The sequence below is a fragment of the Pseudorca crassidens genome, chromosome 9 (genome assembly GCF_039906515.1).
Source record: "Pseudorca crassidens isolate mPseCra1 chromosome 9, mPseCra1.hap1, whole genome shotgun sequence".
Taxonomy (NCBI): Eukaryota; Metazoa; Chordata; class Mammalia; order Artiodactyla; family Delphinidae; genus Pseudorca; species Pseudorca crassidens.
In genome coordinates this window covers 5203858-5226555 of record NC_090304.1, presented here as the reverse complement: position 1 = coordinate 5226555, position 22698 = coordinate 5203858, and the positions used below count along the sequence as shown (strand labels likewise).

Sequence of the window (22698 nt, the reverse complement as noted above, 5' to 3'; positions counted from 1 at the left end):
TGCCCAACTCTGTGTGCCGTGAGTGACCTTCAAAGAGCCGTCAGCCTGTGAGGATGCTCACTCTTTATCACCTGTCTGTACCTGCCTGGGGCAGGGAGGGGTGAGATTAGGGACAGAAGTTCTTTGGTGGCCATCTCCTCCTCGCAAGAGGTCAGGATGCCCAGCTCGGATGTAGTTGTTACACCCCTGTGTTTGATCTTTGCCGTGTCCCTGCTGCCACAAAGAACTGTAGACGTGACATAATGATGGTGGTGGTGGGAGGGGTGGAGCCCCGGAGACGGTCCTGACCTCGAACCCTCCGCGCGTCCTCTACCCTGCAGAGGAGGGGCCTGGGTGGGACACACGGTGATTTCAGGAACTGCAGCGCCGTCTGCTGCGTTGAAAGAGCCTCTGCATGGGTGGCTGGGCCCGCCCAAGTGCCTTCCCGGCAGTGGCTGGGGATGGAAGGAAGGAACCGGCAGCCTCGGGCACGGGCCGGGCGGGGTCCAGGCACCTAGCCCCCCGTCCTGGTCTGTGCGGCCTGCGGCTCAGCCTGCGGTCCTCACGGTTTGCTTCTACCCCCACAGCCTCGCCGCTCCTCCTGTTTGCCAACCGCCGGGACGTACGGCTGGTGGATGCCGGCGGAGTCAAGTTGGAGTCCACCATTGTGGTCAGCGGCCTGGAGGATGCGGCCGCGGTGGATTTCCAGTTCTCCAAGGGAGCCGTGTACTGGACGGACGTGAGCGAGGAGGCCATCAAGCAGACCTACCTGAACCAGACGGGGGCTGCCGTGCAGAACGTGGTCATCTCCGGCCTGGTGTCGCCCGACGGCCTGGCCTGCGACTGGGTCGGCAAGAAGCTGTACTGGACGGACTCGGAGACCAATCGCATCGAGGTGGCCAATCTCAATGGGACGTCCCGGAAGGTCCTCTTCTGGCAGGACCTGGACCAGCCGCGGGCCATCGCCTTGGACCCCGCTCACGGGTAAACCCAGTGCCTCTGCTCCCTGGTGCGAGTGGGTGGGGTCGTGATTTCTCTCTTGAACTTACTTGAGCCCACGTACCTTTTTTAGAGAAAATGCGGCAGTCTTAAATGGGTTCGCTTTCAGAATTGGTTGTTGTTGAGAACCATTTCCCCGTGATACCCTGTGTTGTGGGTTTTTTTAAACTCGCTGCCTCTGCTTGGCCGTGGATTCGAATCACTAAACGTCCCAGATGTGTGTGTGACGGTGTCCGAGGAGGTGCGAGCGCTCTGACAGGTAGAACTCACACCTTTCACTTCCTTTATGACTGCATCAGCTGAAAACGGGGGGGAAAAGTGAAACTCCTTGTCCAGAAGGGGAACTTGCTGCAGATGGTTTCTCTGGTGTCTTCTGGAAGCCCTCTGCTTCCCCCTGCCTCCCAGTCTGGCTGAGCTCACGTGACCTACGAAGGCTCAGGGCCCAGCCATGAGTTCCAGGTGGGGTTTTGTGAGTGGCGGCAAAGCTAAGAACATGTGCAGAGTTGAAGGCTGGGATGGAGAGATTGTGGGGAGATGACCGAGCTGCCCAGCCAGGCCAGGCTCATTGCAGACTTTCATGAACGGTAGCTGTTCGTTCGGTCATCCCTCGGCCCTCTATTCCCTCTTCCTGCCGCCTGGGAAGGACACACTCTTAGCCAGGCTGCATCAAGCTAGGCACCTGCCTCCTGGCCGTGCTCGACCCACTGCTGGGTCTGCCCACTCCTCTGCTGTTCATGTGTCAGAAACGGCTGTTGGGCATCTGGAACAGAAACACCGTAGGACTCTGGGTTCTGGTCCTGATGCCCCTGACTTGCTGTTGCCCCTGGCAGTGCCCTCCCCTGCCCTGGAGGGGTGGTGACACTGGCCGCACTGCCTGCAGCCCAGGCTGGAAGGACCTCTCAGCCCACCCTGGGGTGGGTGGAATGAGGTTTGGGGGGCAGAGGCCTGTCCTGCCAGTGCAGGTGCGTGGGTAGCTAGGGGAGCACCCTGGGTGAGGGGGCGCTTTGGTGGCCAAGTAAACCTCCTTACGGGGGCCTTCTCGGCGTGTTGACTGAGAAGGCACACTAGACTGGCTTCTGATGTCGGAATAGCTGGAGCCTTCTGGAGCTGCTGGTTTGAAAGCTGAGTGTTTGTGTGTGTGTGTGAGCTCCATTGGGAGGTGCTTAGTACTTAGTTGGGAAGTGCTCAGTTGGGAGGTGCTTGGTACTTGGTTGGGAAGTGCTCAGTGAGGAGGTGCTTGGTACTTGGTTGGGAGCAGTCGTCTTCATGCTCACACCTAGTCTGGCTTTGCCTGTAGCATCCCTAGGAGTTGGTCCATCTCTGGCCCTGTCTTTTCTTACTAAATGTTTGAAATCTTTTCTGATCTTGCCTCTGAATTCTTCCCCCAGATCCTGCTGGGATCACACCCCTGCCCCTGAGGTAGAGTTGACTTTGGTGTTGATGCCCTGGGCAGGATATCTGAGGCCCCAGCCTCTCCCCCACATCTCCCGCCGCCCCAGTGATGTGTCTGATGCGTGACGGAGCGAAGTGGTGGTGCTAAGTGTCCCACTCACCAGATTGAATGGCGGTGAGAACGCTGGACTCTGGTCCCAGCTTCATCTGTGGTGTGATCGAGGTTAGCAGTGTCCGCTCCATCCCCTTAGACACCGTTGCCCAGGAGGGAAGGACTCCAGGCCAGTGCATAGGCACCATGGGCAGCGCCCCACTCTGCCGAACACTGGCCTGGCGGTGGTCCTTGCCATGAGTTCAGACTGAGTCCTGAGAGCGGGGACAGGGGGCTTCATTCTCTGTCCTGGCCACACACTCGTGTCTGCAGGGAGCATCACTGCCTCCTCCTGGCCCTGTTGGAACCTCTGTTGTCTCCGTGTGTCTGTCCTCTCGTGACGCAGCCTTTCTGCCTCACAACTAGGGTCCCTCCTTAGATGAGGAGATACTGCCCCTGCTACGTCATCAGGAAGGAAGGTTCTCAGTCTGAACGTCAACCTCAGGGTGCACGTGACCAAGAGCCCCATAGCCAGGAGGACCACAGACCCCAGGGCCTGGACTTGGTCAGGTTCAGCAGCACAGGTGGCAAAGGGCAGGTGTCCCGGCGAGGCTGGGGAGGCACCTCCGCTCCCAGCACCAGGTGCCCACTTGGGCAGCAGAGCGGGCTCCAGGGAGGACTCTCTGGCCCTGAGGACCTGGGGCCGGGAAGACATCAGCCCAGTGCTGTGGGGTGGCCCGGGCCTGTCCCAGCCCGTGAGGGGCTGCAGTGGCTCCTGGGTCTCGAGTTAAAGCCGGGCTGAAACCCAACCCCCTCTTTAAGATGCAAAATGGCCCTTCCCTAAAATAACACACAACCACAACCGCAGCCAGCCTCTGCCCTCTGCGCGCTGAGACCAGGCTGCAGGGCTTTGCTTCAGGAGTTGATTTTCCTCCGTGGAGCTAGGCTGGGCCTGTGGCAGCGTTGAAGGCTCTGCACGAGCACATCCACGCCAGCTGGGCTCTGGGAACAGGGTGGCTCGCAAATTCCCCATTTAAGGAAACCAGCCGGGCCTCTGTTATGAAACCCGGGGGAAGGAATGTGAATTATGCTCCTCGCGGAGGTCCTGAGCCTGCACATTTTCCGGCCTTTCCCGTTGGCCACCAAGGAGCGTTCAGGAGCATGTGAGTGGATGGCTCTGAGACTGATTCTCCTGACACCTTCTGGGCAGCCGGCGGGAGGGCTGGGCTCTTTCCAGGCTGCTGGGGGTGGGAAAAGCACAGGGAGAGAAAGGTGCCTGCACCAGGCCGGCGGGAGCCTTTGCTGAGAGCCTCGGGTGCCCGGAGAAGTTCGCCACCACCCCAGGCTGGGGGGTGGGTCAGACAGCGGCCAGGCTCTGACCTCAACCGGAGAACCGTGTTGTGCTCCCAGAGCTTGTGACCTGGGGCAGCGCAGCCTTCCGGAGCCTCGGTTTTCTCACCTGTCCAATGGGAATAGTCCCTGCGTCACTTCTTCAGTGGAGAGCAGAGTGGAGAGCTTGTTGGAGAGGTGTTCCAAGTTCCCTGTCCCCATGGGGGCTGGAGAGCAGGGGAGCTTGGTGACGATGGCCGGGTGTGGTTGGCCCCTCGCCGCACGTGAAGCCCCCAGGAGCTCATTATCATCATCTGTCATCACCCGTCTAGCAGGTGGCGACAGTGCCAGCTCCGAAGTGACACCCCTCTGGGAAGGCCCCACGGCCCCGTGGACGGGGGTGGCCTTCGGAGCTCCCATCTCGGGGGAGTGGCAGCTTGTGTGCGTGTCATTTTCTCTCTCCTGCTGGACAGAGACCCCCACCAAAGGGCAAGGCTGGGCCTGTTCTCCCCACGTCCCTGATGACTTTGCTGGTCCCTCGTGGACGGCAGCTCAGGCTTTGCTGAAAGGCATGAAGTTTTACCTCTGAAGATGTGGAGGCTGAGAGCGGGAGTGGAGAGGGAGTGCGGGGAGGGGACTTGATCCGTAAGAGAAGCAGCTCGAAGGGAAGCCAGCCTGTGGGCCCAAGCAACTAGGGCGTCTGAGAAGTGGCCTGTTTTCGCTCCCACTGTGTCCCACGGCCCCGCCTCTCCCCATCCGGGCTTGCGCTGTCTTCCCTGGCAGACCCTCCCACGAGGGCACAGGTGGCTCCCAGGAGCCCCCTGCCCTCCCCTTGCAGGCCGACTCCCATCTGCCTGTCTCTAAGCGGCCACTAAGGCTGAGGGTAATGGGGTTTGTTGATTGCTCAGGACTGACCTGTGCCCACTCCAGGAGGGGGTGTGGGAGCAGACACACCACCTGGAGAGGTTCATGAACCTCGAGTGGAGGCGGGGCTCCTCCAAGGGAAATCCAGGCACTGTCCCCCTTCTCTGCGGAGAGACACCGGTGGACAAAGTAAAGTGAAACAGGTCTGCCACCCCTTGTGCCCCATGGCTTGTCCACGGCCGACTGGGCCAGAAACCCAAGGGACTCATGTCCTCAAGGCTGGTGCGGTTCCCTCTGCTCTCCACTGAAGAGCCATGCTGGGAGGGCGCCCCGCCTGGACATCTGGGCACTGGTGGGGTTTGAACCCATCAGCCCAGATGCCTGCCTATTATCTCTGCTCATGTGAAGGGACATCAAATAAGGAAGCCTCTAAGGAGGCGGTGGTTTCTGGCTGGAAACTCTAAGAACATGGTTCAGCAGAGCTGACTCACCCACAACCCACCCAGGAATAACTGGTATGTTTCAGTGAATACCTCACCTACGCATTGTTGTTTTTAACAGACTTCTTTTTTTTTTTTTTTTTTGCGGTACGCGGGCCTCTCACCGTTGTGGCCTCCCCCGTTGCGGAGCACAGGCTCTGGACGTGCAGGCCCAGCGGCCGTGGCTCACGGGCCCAGCCGCTCCGCGGCATGTGGGATCTTCCCGGACCGGGGCACGAACCCGCGTCCCCTGCATCGGCAGGCAGACTCTCAACCACTGCGCCACCAGGGAAGCCCCAGACTTCATTTTTTTAAAGCAGTTTTAGGCTCACAGATAAATTGAGGGCAAGGTACAGAGAGTTCCTGTATACCCACGTACATTTAACCTTTGTCTTTTGACAAAGATTTAATGTCACGTATCCATGGTTGTATTATCCTACAGAATCGTTTTGCTGCCCTACAGATCCTCTGTGCTCCGTCAGTGCATATCCCTCCCCAGTCCCTGGCAGCCCCTGATCTTTTTCTGTCTCCATAGTTTTACCTTCAACAGTGTCGTATGCGGGAACCATAGAATGTATAGCCTTTTCACGTTGGCTTCTTTCACTTAGTAACATGCATTTAATGTTCCTCCGTGTCTTTTCATGGCTTAATAGCTCATTTCTTCTTAGCACTGAATAATATTCCATTTTACATATTTTAATTGCCTTTTAGAAGTTCATTTACAGCGTTTTCATAGTAGCAAAAATTCAGAAGCAACGCAAACGTTCAAAGTGGTTTCACTTAAATAATTTACCGTACTCTATAGCCATTAAAAGAACAAGGAGGGTTTCGACTAGTAAGAAGAGGATACCTAGAATATGTTGCTAAATGAGAACAAGTGGAAACAAGTGTATTTGATTATCCAACTTTGATTAAAAATTAATATATTACACGGAATTCCCTGGTGGTCCAGTGGTTAGGATTCTGCGCTTTCACTGCCGAGGGCCTAGGTTCAATCCTTGGCTGGGGAACTAATAAGATTCTGCAAGCAGTGCAGCCAAAAAAAAAGAAAAAATTAATATATTACTGACTGCTTAGAAAGCAAATCGGGAGTAATGATACCCTCGGCCCGGAACATTGGGCGAGATTTCAGGGCAAATTCACTGTCTCTGTTTCATATGCTTGCATTCATATAGACAGAAATCAAAAACGAAACAAACACGAGCTTTTCTCATCGTGCTTCTGTCCTCCTTGTTAGGTACATGTACTGGACAGACTGGGGAGAGATACCCCGGATCGAACGGGCAGGGATGGATGGCAGCACCCGGAAGGTTATTGTGGACTCGGACATTTACTGGCCCAACGGGCTGACCATCGACCTGGAGGAGCAGAAGCTGTACTGGGCGGACGCCAAGCTCAGCTTCATCCACCGCGCCAACCTGGACGGCTCCTTCCGGTAAGTTCCGCCTGGCTCTGGGCCCCCACCTTCCCCACGGGGCCCTGGCCAGTCCCAGCTGGGCGTTGGCTGATCCTTCCCAACTCAGGCCAGTGGTCTCAGACCTGAAACCCTGGGGGCCTGAGGCCTGCAGGCCTTTTCAGAGCTGAGGTCCATAACAGTGCACACACCACGTCTGACATCCCACCCAAGCAGGGTCTGGGGTGGCATCTGCATCTATTTTATAGCAAAATGTAGAATGCTCATTCTCAGTGGGATCGCAAAGGCTAAAGAGCCCTACATCCAAAGCAGTTTCATGGCTCCTCAGGGTGTGAGCATCAAATTAACGTAGGATCCAGCAATTCTGCTCCTAGGTTTATGCCCCCAAAGAATTGAAAATCGGTATCGAAGTAAATACTTGTACACGAATATCCATCGCAGGAGCGTCCACAATAGCTAAAAGGTAGAAACAGCTGAAATGTCCACCAGCAGATGAGCGACGGATGGATAAGCAAGATTGTGGCATGTCTGTGCCATGGAGCGGTGCTCAGCCATTGCAAGGAATGAGGCACGGGTGGATGCCACACCACGGATGGGCCTTGAAAACATGCTGCTAAGTGAAAGAAGCCGGACACCAAAGGCCACATATCGTGTGACTTCATGGATGTGAAAAGTCCAGAACAGGCGAATCCTTAGGGACAGAGGGCAGACGGCTGTTTCCAGGGGCTGCGGGGGGAGGGGAGACGAGGAGTACCTGCTTGGTACATTCAGGGTTTTCCTGTGGGGGTGGAAATGTTTGGGAAACAGCTGGTGGTGATGGCTGCACATGGTGAATGTGCTATGCAGCCCTGAATTAGTCACTTTGAAATGGTTGATTTGGTGATATGTGAATTTCACCTCAAGACATTTTTTGTACGTTTGGTTTTCTTTTCTTTTAAATTTATTTATTTAATTAATTTATTTTTGGCTGCGTTGGGTCTTCGTTGCTGCGCACGGGCTTTCTCTAGCTGTGGTGAGTGGGGGCTGCTCTTCGTTGAGGTGCGCGGGCTTCTCATTGCAGTGACTTCTCGTTGCAGAGCACGGGCTCTAGTCACATGGGCTTCAGTAGTTGTGGCAGGTGGGCTCAGCAGCTGTGGCTCACGGGCTCTAGAGCGTGGGCTCAGTAGCTGTGGCGCACGGGCTTAGTTGCTCCGCGGCACGTGGGACCTTCCCGGACCTGGGCTCGAGCCCGTGTCCCCTGCATTGGCAGGCGGATTCTCAACCACTGCATCACCAGGGAGGTCCTGTTTTTGGTTTTTGATTGCGATATAATTGGCACATAACATTGTATTCATTTTAGGTGTATGATGTCGTGATTTGTTGTGATTTGTTATATGTGTATGTTGCAAAACGGTGGCCGCAATAAGTTTAGTTAACATCCATCACTATAGAGAGTTACATTTTCTTCTCCTTGTGACGAGAACTTTTAAGATCCACCCTCTTGGCAGCTTTTAAGTATACAGTACAATATTGTTAACTGTAGTCCCCGTGCTGTATGTTACATCCCCAGGACTTACTCATCTTATAACTGTAAATTGGCACCTTTTGATCCCCTGTACCCATTTCACCCACCCCCCTCCCCTGGAAGCAGGGGTTCTCTGTATCTCTGAGTTCTGCTCTCTGTATCTATGAGTCTGGGTTTTAATTTTTTTTTTTTTTTTTTTTTGCGGTATGCGGGCCTCTCACTGTTGCGGCCTCTCCTGTTGCGGAGCACAGGCTCCGGACGCGCAGGCTCAGCGGCCATGGCTCACGGGCCCAGCCGCTCCGTGGCATGTGGGATCCTCCCGGACCGGGGCACGAACCCGCGTCCCCTGCATCGGCAGGCGGACTCTCAACCACTGTGCCACCAGGGAAGCCCTAATATTTTTTATTGAGTTATAATTAACATACAATATTATATTAGTTTCAGGTGTAAAACATAGTGATTCAATTATGAAATGGTCACAATGAGAACAGTTAACCACCCATCACCAAGCAAAGTTATTATAGTATTATTGGCTGTATTTCCTATGTGTACGTTACATACTTCCCCATGACTTATTTTTTTTTTTAAGATTTGATTTTTTAAAAAAATTTATTTATTTTTGGCTGCATTGGGTCTTCATTGCTGCGTGCAGGCTTTCTCTAGTTGCGGTGAGCGGGGGGCTACTCTTCGTTGCGGTGCACGGGCTTCTCATTGTGGTGGCTTCTCTTGTTGTGGAGCATGGGCTCTAGGCGTGCGGGCTTCAGTAGTTGTGGCACATGGGCTCAGTAGTTGTGGCTCATGGGCTCTAGAGCGCAGGCTCAGTAGTTGTGGTGCATGGGCTTAGTTGCTCCACGGCATATGGGATCTTCCCAGACCAGGGCTCGAACCCACGTCCCCTGCATTGGCAGGTGGATTCTTAACTACTGAGCCACCAGGGAAGTCCCCCATGACTTATTTATCTTGTAGCTGGAAGTTTGTACCTCTGATCTCCTTCATCTGTTTCATCTGTTCCCCTACCCGCCCCCTTTGGCAAACACCTGTTGGTTCTCTGTATCTATGAATCTGTTTCTCTTTTGTTTTTTAGATTTCACATATAAGTGAAATCATACGGTATTTGTTTTTCTCTGTCTGACCTTTTTCACTTAGCATAATACTCTCCAGGTCCATTCATGTTGCCACAAACGACAAGATTTCATTCTTTGTTATGGCTGAGTAGTGTTCCATTGTGTGTGTGTGTGTGTGTGTGTGTGTGTGTGTGTGTGTGTACACACACACACACAGAGACACACCATCTTTTTTTTATCCATTCAGTTTATCTCTCGACAGACACTTAGGTTACTTCCATATCTTGGCCATTGTAAATAATGCTGCAGTGAACACAGGGGTACATATATCTTTTCAAATTTGCGTTTTCATTTTCTTTGGGAAAATACCCAGATGTGGGATTTCTGGATCATATGGTGGTTCTATTTTTAGTTTTTTAAGGAACCTCCGTGCTGTTCTCCGTAGTGCCTGCACCAATTTACATTCCCACAAACAGTGCACGAGGGTTCCCTTTTCTCCACATCGCTGCCAACATTTATCGTTTCTTGTCTTTTTGGTAATAGCTATTCTGTTCTTCCTCTTCTATTTTTTGGAATAATTTGAGAAGGATAGGTATTAACTCTTCTTTAAATGTTTGTTAGAATTCACCTATGAAGCCATCTGGACCTGGACTTCTGTTTTGGGGAAGTTTTTTGATTCCTGATTCAATTTCATTACTAATTATCGGTAACTATTCAGATTTTCTGGTTCTTCACGATTCAGCCTTGGAAGATTGTATGGTTCTAGGAATTTATCCATTTCGTCTAGGTTGTCTAATTTGTTGGTATATAGTTGTTCATAGTATTATCTTATGATCCTTTTTAGTCAATAAATCTTTTTAAAAAGTGACATGAAGGAAACAGGGAAGAGGCAATGTCAGGTCAGGCTGGGAAAGAGCGCGAGTGTATGATTTTTGGTTGTTCAGTGGTACCTTTTGAGTGTGACTCCCTCCTCAGTGCTGTACCAGGGACTGAGGACACGATGGTGACCACCCATCCACAGTGTCCACCTCAGGAAGCCTATAGTGGGGTGCGGGTCATTAAACCAGATAATCGCGTACTACCAGCTGTGTGAATTACGATTCTATTATCGTCGTCCATAATCTCATTAAAAACAAGTTCTCGTTTGCTGGGTATCATAAATACACAGATGAGAATAGCTTTTTTTTTTTTAACGCTGATACAAGTTTAATTTGCTTTGATAATATAAATTATTGACATCATAGGAATGAGCAAGTATCAGTAACTTTGGTCCGATTTGTGTTACGTTGTTAAAGCATCAGGCAGGACAGGTGTGCTTCTCATCAGCTTGTTGTCACCAGGTGTGGCGTCCTCCCTGCCACTTTTCTTCCTTCTTTCTTCTCTGTGGGGCACTTTGGCAATAGCCCCCCTTCTGGAAACGGGTTAGACAGGGAGCAGCTGGGTGTGCAGGGCCCCCCACGTCACTGTCAGGGGTGGCGGGAGGCTGGCTGGGTCTGGAAGGTGCCCTGCGCACCCTGGCAGAGGGTTCCTGGGATGCCCTGGCCTGGTCTCACGCTGCTCCATCACCGCTCCTGTTGTCCTGCGTGATGTCGATGGGTCAGCCGTGACAATGGAAGGCTTTCAAAATGGGGAGCACAGTGGGGACCCCCTGACGGCTCCTCCACCCGCCTCCCCCCCACCCACCCACAGGCAGAAGGTCGTGGAGGGCAGTCTGACGCACCCTTTTGCCCTGACGCTCTCTGGAGACACTCTGTACTGGACAGACTGGCAGACCCGCTCCATCCACGCCTGTAACAAGAGGACTGGAGACAAGAGGAAGGAGATCCTTAGCGCTCTCTACTCGCCCATGGATATCCAAGTGCTCAGCCCAGAGCGGCAGCCTTACTGTAAGTCGGGGCCAGGCTGGGGGTGGGGCAGGCTGGGAGAGGCCCCTCTGCAGAGCTGGTGTCGGGGTGGCTTCAGGCAGGGTCATGCCCCAGCGGTCCTCGGGGGTGGCAGAGGGATTCCCAAGGAAGGTTGCCCTGTTTTCAAGGCCCAGTGGAAGTTACGTGTTTATTCATGAAAAATCTGCTCCAAGTCAGAGTTCTCAGCCTGGGGTCCCCGTGGGGTCGTGGCAGGGGTCCCTGATGGTGAAAAGCTCCTGTGACAGGCAGCCAGCAAGCAGGGCCAGGGCCTCGGGCTCGCCCCCTCCCACGAGGACCACCACCTGTTCTTACGGGACCCCACTGGTTCCCATGGGGACCACGGAGCAGGGCGGATTCTGGCCACGGTGCTGTTGAAGGTTCCAACTTTGTACTTAAGAGTGGGCTCCCAGGGGTGGGGCTCTCTGGAGTGGTTTTCTGGGGAGAGCATCGTGGTCCTTACACGCAGGTGGGTTTAATGCTTTACGTTTCATGGGTACCACCCTCCACCCTGTCCTGGGCAGAGTGAGATGCCAGGAGTATTTGTCAGTTCATTTGCACGCTGGTTGTGCAAGGGCTTGGGAGAATGAAAAGCACTGTCATCAGCTACCAGAGGCTCGGCCCAGTGGCCATGTGTGGCCACCAAGCTTCTGTGCAGAGCCCATGGGGTCCAGGCATGTCACAGAGACAGGCCTCTGCTCCAGGACCCCCCCGACCCAGGGCCTCCCCTTACCACGCAGGCAGGTCCTGGGATCCTGCCAGGGAGGGCTGGGGACAGTCTCCGCAGAGGAGGTGTCCTTTGAGGGGCCCTTAGGAAGATGGGGTTTCTTGTGGTAGGAGATCGGGAAGAGGGGGCAGGGCGGGGAGGATGCGCACACTGGGAGTGGGGGGGCGTGGGTGTCTAGGGCCCATCCGGAACCTTCTCCCGCCTGCCCTGTCTCCCCAGACCACACGCAATGTGAGGAGAACAACGGCGGCTGCTCCCACCTGTGCCTGCTGTCCCCGAGGGAGCCCTTCTACGCGTGCGCCTGCCCCACTGGTGTGCAGCTTCAGGACAACGGCCAGACGTGCAAGGCAGGTGAGCCAGGGAGCGGCTGGCGGGAGGGGCAGCCACCAGCCTGGGTGCCCCACGATCTGCTTTCCTTGGGGAGGGGTTCACGCGGCCCGGGCTCTGAGCGCTGACAGCCGAACAGCCGGGATTCAGGTCAGATCTGGGCTCTGCTGCCTGATGGGCGAACGACCTTGGAACTCAGGTTCCCATCTGTAAGACGAGGTTGTGCCAGATGGGCAGAGACCCCAAGTAACAAGCGCACTGCCGGCATGCGCAATCGCACCCTAAAAGCTGGCTGTCTTTGGCTATTAAATCAAAACTGTGTTTATTGTAACGAGAGCAATGGTGTTAGAGAGTGTGCGAAAGGAGGTTCCCAGCAGACACATCCTCCTCTCCTCCCGACCCTTCCAAGTGCTCCCACCGCTGTAGTACCTCGGGCCCTCCTGGGAGCTCATGTCTTTGCTTTTCTGCTTTTTCATGAGCGTTGATATGGAATTTATAATTCATTTTTTTAAACAATATTTATTTTTGGCTTTGTTGGGTCTTAGTTGTGGCACGTGGGATCTTTGTTGTGGCACGTGGGATCGTTCGTTGTGGCGCGCGGGCTTCACTTTAGTTGAGGCCTGCGGGCTCCAGGGCACATGGGCTCTGTAGTTGCAACGCGTGGGCTTAGTTGCCCCGCGGCATGTGGGATCTTAGTTCCCTGACCAGCGATCGCACCTGCGTCCCCTGCATTGGAAGGTGGATTCTTAACCACTGGACCACCAGGGAAGTCCCTGTAATTCATTTTTATCCTTGCATCCCATTCACATGGACTCTGTGCTGTAATAACCCTAGCCCCTACCCCCATACCCCGGCATGCCGTGGAAACTTAGGTTGTGGACACATCCTTAACGGGAGCTTTCTTTGGATGCACCAAGTTCAGTTGATCTCCTGCCCCCCCACGCAGGTGATTCTCTTTGCTGTAGGTATTTTTGCACCTCTTGATTCTCCCCTTTGGTTTTCGGGCACTTGCTGCTTCAAAGACTCGTGCTGTTTTTAAAGAAGTGCCGCCCTTCTCCATCGCACTGCCTGGGGGCCTTTACTGCCAGGCGTGGGCCTCAGGATGTGCTCTCCCAGAAATGAGACGCATCCAGGATACAGCCTGTCCCTGGGGACATCCAGGGCCCAGCCCAGCCCAGCAGGGGGGGCCTGCCTACCTGAGATGGACGGCCAGAGAAGGTCCTTCCCAGGAGGCACCATTTAAGTTGAGGCTTAGAGGATTAGGAGGGAGAAGGAACAGTGAGAAGGAAGAGCCTGTGGGCTGCTCTGAGGCAGGAAGCAGTTGGTATCAGGACTGACCTCACAGGTGTCTGATCTGTGCAGTCACACGGGGCCTCAAGTTCAGAAGGGCCGCGTGCTTGGTTTCGCACTCTGTTGTTGACTTGAAATGCTGAATAACTGTTGCACGAGGGGCTCTGCATTTTCATTTTGCAGTGGTTCTTGCATGATATGGGGCCAGTTCTGCTTTGTGTCTTGGAGAAACTAAGGGAAATCTGGAGATGGTCTAAACATTTCCATGTATCTAACTCTGCTGTTTTGTCCACGTGTGTCTATACATTTCACTTGACATTATTGCAGGGGCATTTGCAATGACAAGAGGTATATATGCTTCAAAAACCTGCGTTTTAGTGCCTGAAGAATGTTTTATCAAGCGGGCATACCTCTGAACCATGTTTCCCTTGTCGGACATTTCTGTTCTGTTTGTGTTTTTGCAATTTCCGAGTCCTGCTGCCGTGAGAGTGCTGGCTTGGGGCTTGGCCCTGGAGCTAGAAGGATCTGGATCTGGCGTCTGTTGCTGCCATCGATGGGTGCTGTCTGCCTGAACCCTGTGTTGGATCGATTGGTGATGTCTTCTCTGGGAGAGGGAGGGGAATGCAGGCATGGTTGCCATCTCTGCCCACTCCGGGTGTCTGGAGCCAGGCTGCATGTGGACATTTGGGGAAGGAATAGGGATGGACACAACCCCCCAGAAAGGTGGGTCATGCAGTAGTGCCTGCCCCGACGGGGGACCTTGTGCAGCCGCTTCTGTTAAGGGGCCCAGGAGTGGGGTGTGGGCAAAAATGAGGTGTGAACCCTCGTAGAAGCCCAGAGTCATGGTCCAGTGAAGTTGCACAGCTGGAGAAGCCTGGAGTTCCAGAAGCAACTTGCCCAGGCTACCCTGGGGTACAGAGAGCTATTGGTCGTCTGGCGTGGATGGTGCCTGGTGCCTCCCTTCCTTATCTGTGAGATGAGGGTGGGTGCCACAGACCACCCCCTGCCAGGGAAGCTGTGGAGGACCCAGTGCATTAACAGGAGTTGAAAGTGCCTACAAGGTGCCCTGTGAGTAGTGGGTACACAGTATACAGCAGCCATGCCCCCCATTCACACCACTGGCAGCTCATCAGGCCCAAGGGGCTAGGTTTACCTCTTTTGTCCAGGGGTCCTGCCACTCCTGGGGGAGGCCCCATTTCTTTTCCAACCAGAAGAGGCCGAGGCTGTAGGCTCCTTTCGGGTTCCCAGCATCCCAGTAGCTGGAGCCTCTGAGCCCTGGGGACCACTGCCCAGGGCTGAGCCCTTTGAGAGCATTTTGTTCCCTGTGCAGGCATTAACTGCGGGGCGAGGAGGCCTGGGGTGGAGGGCTTCCTGGAGGAGGGGCCGGAAGCTCTGCAGTGGGTGCTGATACCGACACCTACGGCGGGCGGGGGGGTGGGGGTGGGTAGAAACTGGGGGATTAGCAGCAAAGCCTGTCCTTCCTGTCGGAAGCTGGTTCCCAGCCTCCTTCAGGAGGACGGCCAGCCCGCAGATTCCCCGGGATTCAGCTCTGCGGCCACCTTCCCTGGTCTCACCAGAACTGTTCTTGCGCCCCCCGAGCCGTGAAGCACACTTTTACAAATAACCCAGTTGGAGAATGCCAAGTGCGCGGAAGAAAAACGTTTTTGTTGTCATTCCGAGGGGCTCCTGCTTGGGTGGGGGTCTGCACAGAGGCAGGCGCGGGCTGTCTTTACACTGAGCCTGCGTCCTCCTGCTTTTGCTCCAGCTGCCCTGTCTAGGGTGTTAGGTCAGAAGGAGGGAGGAGCTCACAGAGGGACAGAAGCCATGGGACAGGAGCCTTGCTTTGCATGAGAATGTGACTGCTGGGGTCCTGGTTTTTATAAGACTGGTTCCCACCCCACTTGCTTCCCAGTAATGCACTGGTTGGTTCCGGGGGTCAATGGCGGCTCCTGTACCTTCTGCCCTGGACCTGTTTGAAGTTAAAGGGGTCCGGGGCAGCTGGGGTGGGAAAGGGTAAACAATTTTCTAAATGTTTTCGTTGAAGTCGAGAAGAAACCCACAAGCTTCTCAGAGCATTTCAAGGGTTTGACCCCAAGATGGCTTTCTGGAAATTCGAGGTGGTTCTCAAACACCTCTCCATATTCTTCAGCCGGGCATGAGTGAGAAAGGGGTCCTGTCCCCGAGGGCCTTTCTGTCTGTTTGGACGACAGAGCGAGTCAGAGACGGTTCTGTGAGCGAGGACCTAATGGGGCCTCGGGCCTCAGATGTCACAAAAAGTGACGGCTCCGTGGCAAACTGGGGGCTTTAGGACACGGGTCTCTCACCCTCCGGTTTCTATTCCTTGCCACAAAATACCATGTTAAAGGACAATGTTTGATTAAAAGGCCCAATCCTATCACCTGAGCGCGGTAGCCGCTTTCCTTTCCTCAGGCGGCCTTCTGAGCTGCCAGGCTCCTTCGGCGATGCAGTTCTGCATCCTGGTGGACATAAATTACACGTGGAATGTGGGTTTTGAGTGCTGACGACGTGCAGGGTATCAGATGCGAACGCTGCCTGGAGACGGTGGCTGGTAACACGAGGGTAATGGGAAGAAAATGAGACACTAAGTCCTACTGAATGTCACCAGCAGAGCTCTGAGGACCTGGTGCAGACACCTCGCCGGCCGGAAGAGAGCGGTGCCCATGGAGGGCCGCCAGGGTCTTCTGAGGCCCGGTGTGTCCTGTGGGAGGATGGAATTCCGGGGCTGGCCGAGGAGGCCCTGGGATCACTTGGGGATCTCTTCTTGGCTTTGGAACTGGTGAGGTCCAGTGTGCTGGGGGGGTGGTGGTGAAGAGCCCAGGCCACACAGTGGGGGCTCAGGAACTGGCCCTGGGCTAGAGGAAAGGCCTTCGGGAAAGACAGAAATGGACAAAGCCCGCACAGGTGTGACTTCCATCCAGAAGGGGCTGTGTCAGAGGCAACAGATATAACATGGCTTTGGTCTGCGGTTGAGAGCCTGCCAAAGATTTTTGGGGTGAAAAGGAAATTCCGTCTCAGGCAAACCCAGAATTGAAGAGTGATTTTCAATCACGTGATGGCTTTCTATGTCCAGTCTTCCTTTTACGATACCTTAACTCACGTCCAGGCTGTGTGATCTTGGGAAATTGACTCAGCCTCTCTGTGCTTCTGTCTCCTCAGATGTAAAAAGGGATGATCGTAGTACCCGATTCATGGGGTTGTTGAGAGGAAGGCCTGGATGCCCCACAAATATGAACTGTGCTTGAATTTGAACTTGAACTAGGAGCCAGGCAGGCAAGATGGCAGGAGAGCAGTTCTTCCCTGGACATTTGGAACCAGAAGTGGACGTGGAGGCCAGCTGGTGCCGAGAGGAGCTGGGAGGGGGCGTGGGGTTTGGGGAGCCCTCCTCACACAGCCGGTGAGGGCGCCGGGCACGTGGCTCTCCTTTCTGTGGGATGCAGGCCGGCGTCGGGCTGGAGGGTTTCTGGGTTGGGGGGGGCAGGGACCTGGCTGTGTTGGAATTGCTCGGCCCCTTATGTCACATCCAGGTTCCCCGGCCCCAGCAAATCAGTCTCCACGACAAGGGATAGGGCATGGGAGGTGGAGAGCTGCCTCTGCACTGGACACGAGCCCCAGGCAGCCGCTGGGCAGCGGGTCGGGCCACCCGCACAGCCGGAAACACCTCAGGATTTGAAGCCAGGGCGTGACTTGTGGATTCTTGGGGCTCTCATCCCAGGCGTCTGACCTTTTATGCTTCGTGGAGCTGAAGGTGAAGAAGTTTTTGTGACATGTGTGAATCCCATCTTTTCCTGATTTTGAGCAAATGAGAGCCAGCCCTGTGTAGGGGTCATTGCCTTCCCCAAGGAAGGCACTGAGATGGGGTGATGCTCGGACCCCAGAGAATGGGGGCCTGCGACATCCCAGGGACATGTAGGGGTCCCCCGAGAAGCAGAGGATGCAGTGGGGGCGGAATCGCTCGCTGCTGGATGCCGGCAGAGCGGGGAGTCCGTCAGCCCTCCGAGCTGCAGTTTCCTCGCCTGTGACCTGGGGAGATCAGAGGACCTCCCCCTGCTCCGGGTGCGGGGGTGGGGGGGGCGGAACACTCAGGATGGGAGACTCGGGACTCCCTGCCTTTGGCCTGAGGGGCGTCTCATGTCGCACGGCCCTGCGGGTTGGGTAACACCCACTGGCTCTGGGGTGCCGTGTCTCAGGTCCCCAGGGAGGGTCCTGTAGGTTCTGAGACTGGGAAGGATGTCACAGCAAGTGGCCCCTCCTCAGCTCTGGCTCTGCTGGGGGCTGGGTGAGACCTGGGGGGCCGAGTGACTCTTGTCCCCCAGGCGCGAGCGGGCCAGGAGCCCATCCTGGGCCAGGCCGTGCGCCCGCACGCCCTCCAGCCTGAAGCACGGGCCTCCCCGCACCCTCCCTCGCAGCTGCACAGACGGAGGTGCCCAGCTGGCTTTGGTTTTCCCCATGTTTTTCCAATTATGTGGAATGGGCTAAAAACGGCAGCAGCGGGGCCTTCTTTGGGAGTTGCCACCACGTCCGAGGGAGACTCCTGCTGCCCTTGGGCTGGACCTCTGTGGGACCTGCCCTGCTGTTTTGACTTTTGTCCCTGTGTGTTCCTCGTGCCCGGAGGCTTCTGGGCCGTGCGCCCCCCTCCTCCGGGCCTGAGCAACCTGGGCGAGTGACCCGTGGGCCCGTGTCCAGGGCGTGTGGCTTCACCGCCTGGGGGTGGCCAGGCTGTGCTGGGGTGTCATGCTCTCCCCCCGCCCCGGCCTTTCCAGATGAGGCTGCCGTCGGGGCAGGGCGGGAGTTGGGGGCCTGGTGATTTGCAGTCCGCCTGCCGCACCTTGCCAAGAAGGAGTTTTAACAGATGTTCTCGGGGACAGGAAACAAAAAGACGGCGGGGATGTGGCCGGCAGAGGCAGCGGGAGGAACAGAGGCGTCCACTGTCGGGTCTGACGGGCAGACTGACAACTGGGCCCCTCACATCCATCCGTCTGTCCGGGAGGATTAGCCGGGGCTCAGGGCCAAGGAATAAGGGGTGCGTTTGTTCCCAGTCTGGCTGTCTTGTCACTTATCAGGGAAGTAGGTCGAAGGGAAAAGAAAAGAGGCCCTTGTGGCTGAGGCCGCCGCCGCCCGGGCTGTGATTGGCGTCGGCTCTGCAAACAGAAGGCAGCTGCCGCTCTCAGCCATGGACCGTGAATTTTTAACAGCAAGAAAATCAGATTGCACAGTCCCAGGAAATTGTGTAACAAGCCCAAGCACTAACTTTTTTTTTGGTAAGAAATTGAGGTATAACTTGCGGACAATAAAGTGCACAGATTCTAAGTGTACGTTTTGATGAGCTTTGACAGTTGTATACATCAGCCTAACCGCCACCCCTCGACAGATACAGAACGTTTCCACCACCCAGAAAATTCCCTGGTGCCCTTGGCAGCTCCCCCGCCCCACGGAGGCAGCCGCTGTCCTGACTTCTATCACCGCGGATTAGTTTTGCCTGTTCCGGAGCGTCACAGAAATTGAGCCACACAGCATGTGTTCTTTTGTGTCTGAGTCTGAAGACTAACTTTTAAACCTAATAAAAGAGGAGAGGGGAGCATGTCATATTCTTAGAAAGAGAAAAGTGTCATCGTGGGGCTGGGGCCCAAGGCAGACGGCGCCTCCTGGGTGTGTCAGCTGTACGGATGCCCGTGTCCACTGGCCGCAGAGTTAGACTGCGGTCACCCCCCTCCCCTACTAGCCCCGTCCCTCCTAGCCTGTCGGACATGCCCCTTGCTTCTGCAGCTGAGCCCAGCTCCAACCTGGCCCTAGATTGACCCCGGAGCTGAGACGGCTCCCCTCAGCTTTGGAGACAAGTTCTGGGCTCTTAGGGTCCAGGCCCTTGTAGACCCCCCCAGCTCCCAGGCTGCCCTTCCTGGCCATGTGCCCCTCGTGCCCTCTCTGGCTTTGGTGACAGCTGCAGATTCCCTGTCTGGGTACCACTGACTGTGCCCTTGGGCCTGGGACGACTCTCCAATTCCATGTGCCCTGGGGGCGGTGACCAGAGGCCCCGGGTCTGCTGGGCTGACCCCTGGGGCTCCTTCAGGCCTCTGTTCAGACGCTGCCAGCCCCTCGAGAGGTGTGTCAGGCTCTGTTCCCACCTCCACGAGGAGGGAGGGATGCTGGCTTCCCGTGGGCCCCGCCAGGCCCGGGGAGAGAGCTGGGAAGTCGGCTAGCTGCCTTCAAGAGCTTTTGCTGTGGAAGAGCTGAGGTTCTTTGGTCGTCCTGGGACCGGGAACGACTCCGGCGACTGTGCCAATAGGGGCCTCCCCATGTCCCTTCCCGGCCGCCCCCAGGGACAGGCTTGGGTGGGAGTCGAGACATCTGAGTCTGTCCCGGATCCCGCAGCACGTGGCTGTGACCCCGATGAAATGCAGGATTTTCGTGCCTCGTCGACCTGGGAGTTATCGGACAAGATCGCATCTCTGAAAGTGCCTTATAAGCTGTCAAGTGCAGGGCGCTTGAGTTGGGTTCAACCGTGTAAACCACTGATGCTTGACCACCTCTGAGCTAGAGAGGTGGCATTTTCGTATGGCTCAGCCCACTCTGTGATTTTGGCCTCCACTGCTGGGCAGGGTGGGCAAGCCCAGTAATAACGTTTCTGTGCTCATTGGTGCTCCTGGGGGCTGGGGGTGGGGGGGGAGGGTGGCGCTGTGTGAGGGAGGGTCTGTGGCTAGCCTGCTTCATAGCCAAGGACAGGCAGAGCTCGCTCAAGGCCACGGAAGAAGGGACAGAGATGGGATCTGAACCCGGACAGCGTGGCTCAGGGTCTGCCCCAGCCCCTGCCCTGCACCGCCTGGGCCCCGGGGGCGGCCACATGTGGTGCACCAAGGCCGTCTGTGGGACACCTCTGGTCTGCCCTCCGTGTGGACCAGCAAGGCCCCCGTGTGGGCTTTTTAAAGAACTGAGCCACCTGCCTGAAGAGGTGGGACGCAGACTTCCTCATGCAAGTCCCCAGCTGTCTGACAGCCCTCAGCCCGCACTCCTGCCTTTCGGGGGACCAGGCTGCCCACTTCTAATTTGTCCAGCCGGCCACACTTCGTTCAAACGTGTCTCTCTCTCCCCACCCCCATGGGTACCTGGGTGTGTGTTCAGTGCCGCTGGGAGGGGACGTGCTCTGGGGCGGTGGCCTCGAGCTCCGGGGCTCACCCGCTTTGTCATGGGACCTCCCAGCCTCGCTGGGGACCTTATCCACACCCGAGTGCTACCTGTGAGGACACAGGCCAGGTTACTCGCTCAGCGTCGCTCAGTGAGGCAGTGGGGCTGGCCTCTGGGGGTCACAGGGCTGGCGCTAACCTGGCTGCTATCCGGCCACCCCTGGACGCAGGGCAGGGGTGACACCGTGCACACAGCCCCAGCTCCAGGCTGGGGTGCCTGTCTGGCTGGTGGTTCCCAGGGGCTGCAGCCTCCCCGAGTGCTGGCCTGGAGGCCGGGAGTGGGCCGTGCGGGGGGACAGCTGCTCGGGCCTCGGGTTTCCAGCGGAGCCGGTGCCCGGCCTGGCCACTTCCTCTGCGCCTTGTGACCCTGCGGCCGCTCGGCGCGGTTTCCTGGGCCTGGGTGCCAGCTTGTGGTCTCAGTGTTTGTCCAACCACTTACCCCCGGGGGGCAGTGGAGAAAATCAATTGCTAAAATACAAAAAGAAACCAGCTGCCTGCCAGCTGTGAAGCTGTTTATGGCCTCAGAAACTGCAGCGTGGAGGGCGGCCTGTGCTGGGCCTGGCTCTGCCCTTGTGGCAGGAGGAAGCTTCTGGGGTTGGTGCGGCCTTGGGGGGACCTTGGGGCGTGAGACTCTATGTGTGGGGGGCTGGTCCTTCCCGCCGGGGGCCGTGACCTTGGACCTGCAGTTGGTTCAGCGAGGGGTGGAGGTGATGTCCACCCTGCCCGCTGGGTTGGAGGGCGGGAGGTCAAGGGCCCTGCCTCTTTCATCGGCGTTAATTTGGTCAGTCTATTGCCTGGGATGCGCTGTTACTTTGCCCTTTAGTGAAAAATCCCTTTCCCCACGTTGGGGCTTGGAGGGGCTTAACCGTGAGGCCGTTTCAGGCAGGTTCCCACACTGGGCGACCGCCAGCAGTGTCCTGCTGGGCTGTCTGGGGGGCTGTGGGTGCTTCTGCCCCATCCTTTCCTTCTCCTGTTGTTCTGCACCCCCAAACAGCTCAGAACCTGGAGGTCGAATAGATCGCACCCCGTCCCCCCAACCCCGGCCTGTGGCAATTTAATGGAGGGCTAGGGCGCTTCTCCCACCCCCCCACAGGTGGCCTAGTGAGAAAGACCCGGTGGGTCCCCGGAGTCCAGACCCACCTCCCCACCTAGACCATGCGATCCTCTAAGGACGAATGCGTGCACCCCTCTTTTAAAGCCTTGGTTTTTTCTTGTTACAAAGTAACATTTGTGTTCACTGTAGGAAGGAAGACATCCAGAAAAATACCGGAGAGAATAAGATAGCCACCCAGAGATAGCCGCTGTTAACGTCTTGAGGTGCGTCCTGGCCTTTCTCCACGCGCACGTTCACAGCTCTCTGCGTGATTTCTATTGTAGGTGCAGCATCACGGCTGACTTTCCTGCTTGTCATGTCGCGAGCTTTTCCTGCCTCTGCCCTTCTCCAGAGCGTGCTGTCTGGGGTGTGTAGCGGCTGACCTGGACCCCCAGCCCCTTCGTTTATGTAATGCTTTCCTTTGTGGGATCTTGAGATCGTTTACAGGTTCTTTCCCTCGGGTGTGTGGGTTTCGCTGTTTTCACCAAGCCTCCGTGACCCTCTGTGACCAGGAATCCATGTGCATTTCTAGCTGCTGCTTTGGGCTGGCTTCTCAGAGGGGAAGTTGCCGGGTCAGAGGGTCCCTGAGCCACACTGCCATCCAGGAAACGTGTGCCCGGGACAGTCCCCTGGGAGGTTAGGGGGACGTGCTACCCCCCGCAACAGAGTGTTAACCCGTCTTGCAACCGAGCTGGTAGCCTCTGGCCTCCTGCTTCTACTTGCAAATTACGGAGAAGTTACCCATTCTTTGTGTTTATTGGTTGTGTTTTTCTTCTTCTGTTAATTTGTGTTTATGGTTTTTGCGTGTTTATTGTTGGGGTCTGGGTAGTCTTCTTGTTGATTTATATGCCTTTTACCTTTCTTTAAAATACTTAACAGACTTTGTTTTTTAGAGTAGTTTTCGGTTTACAGGACAGTGGAGTGGAGAGCACTGAGAGCCCCTCTGTACCTGCTCTCCCTCCTGACGCAGTTTCCCTTAGTATTAGAATTGATTTCTAACATTGTAAAAGTCACACGTATTTCCCGTGCAGGGGTTGACACACCGCCAC

The 22698-nt window shown here is 55.9% G+C and overlaps 1 protein-coding gene across 9 annotated transcripts in view; it reads left to right on the top strand.

The window, feature by feature from the left end:
* LRP5 (LDL receptor related protein 5) overlaps window positions 1–22698 on the top strand; it is a 107580-nt gene that overhangs the window by 27140 nt on the left and 57742 nt on the right. For 8 of the 9 annotated variants that reach the window (XM_067748017.1, XM_067748015.1, XM_067748013.1 and 5 more), the window contains exons 2-5: window positions 567–963; window positions 6371–6568; window positions 10805–11001; window positions 11963–12094. In XM_067748017.1, coding sequence (XP_067604118.1) covers window positions 567–963; window positions 6371–6568; window positions 10805–11001; window positions 11963–12094 — 924 coding nt within the window. Of the gene's footprint in view, window positions 1–566; window positions 964–3412; window positions 3625–6370; window positions 6569–10804; window positions 11002–11962; window positions 12095–22698 lie in introns of those variants that run through there. The other variant, XM_067748016.1, reaches the window with a different exon arrangement.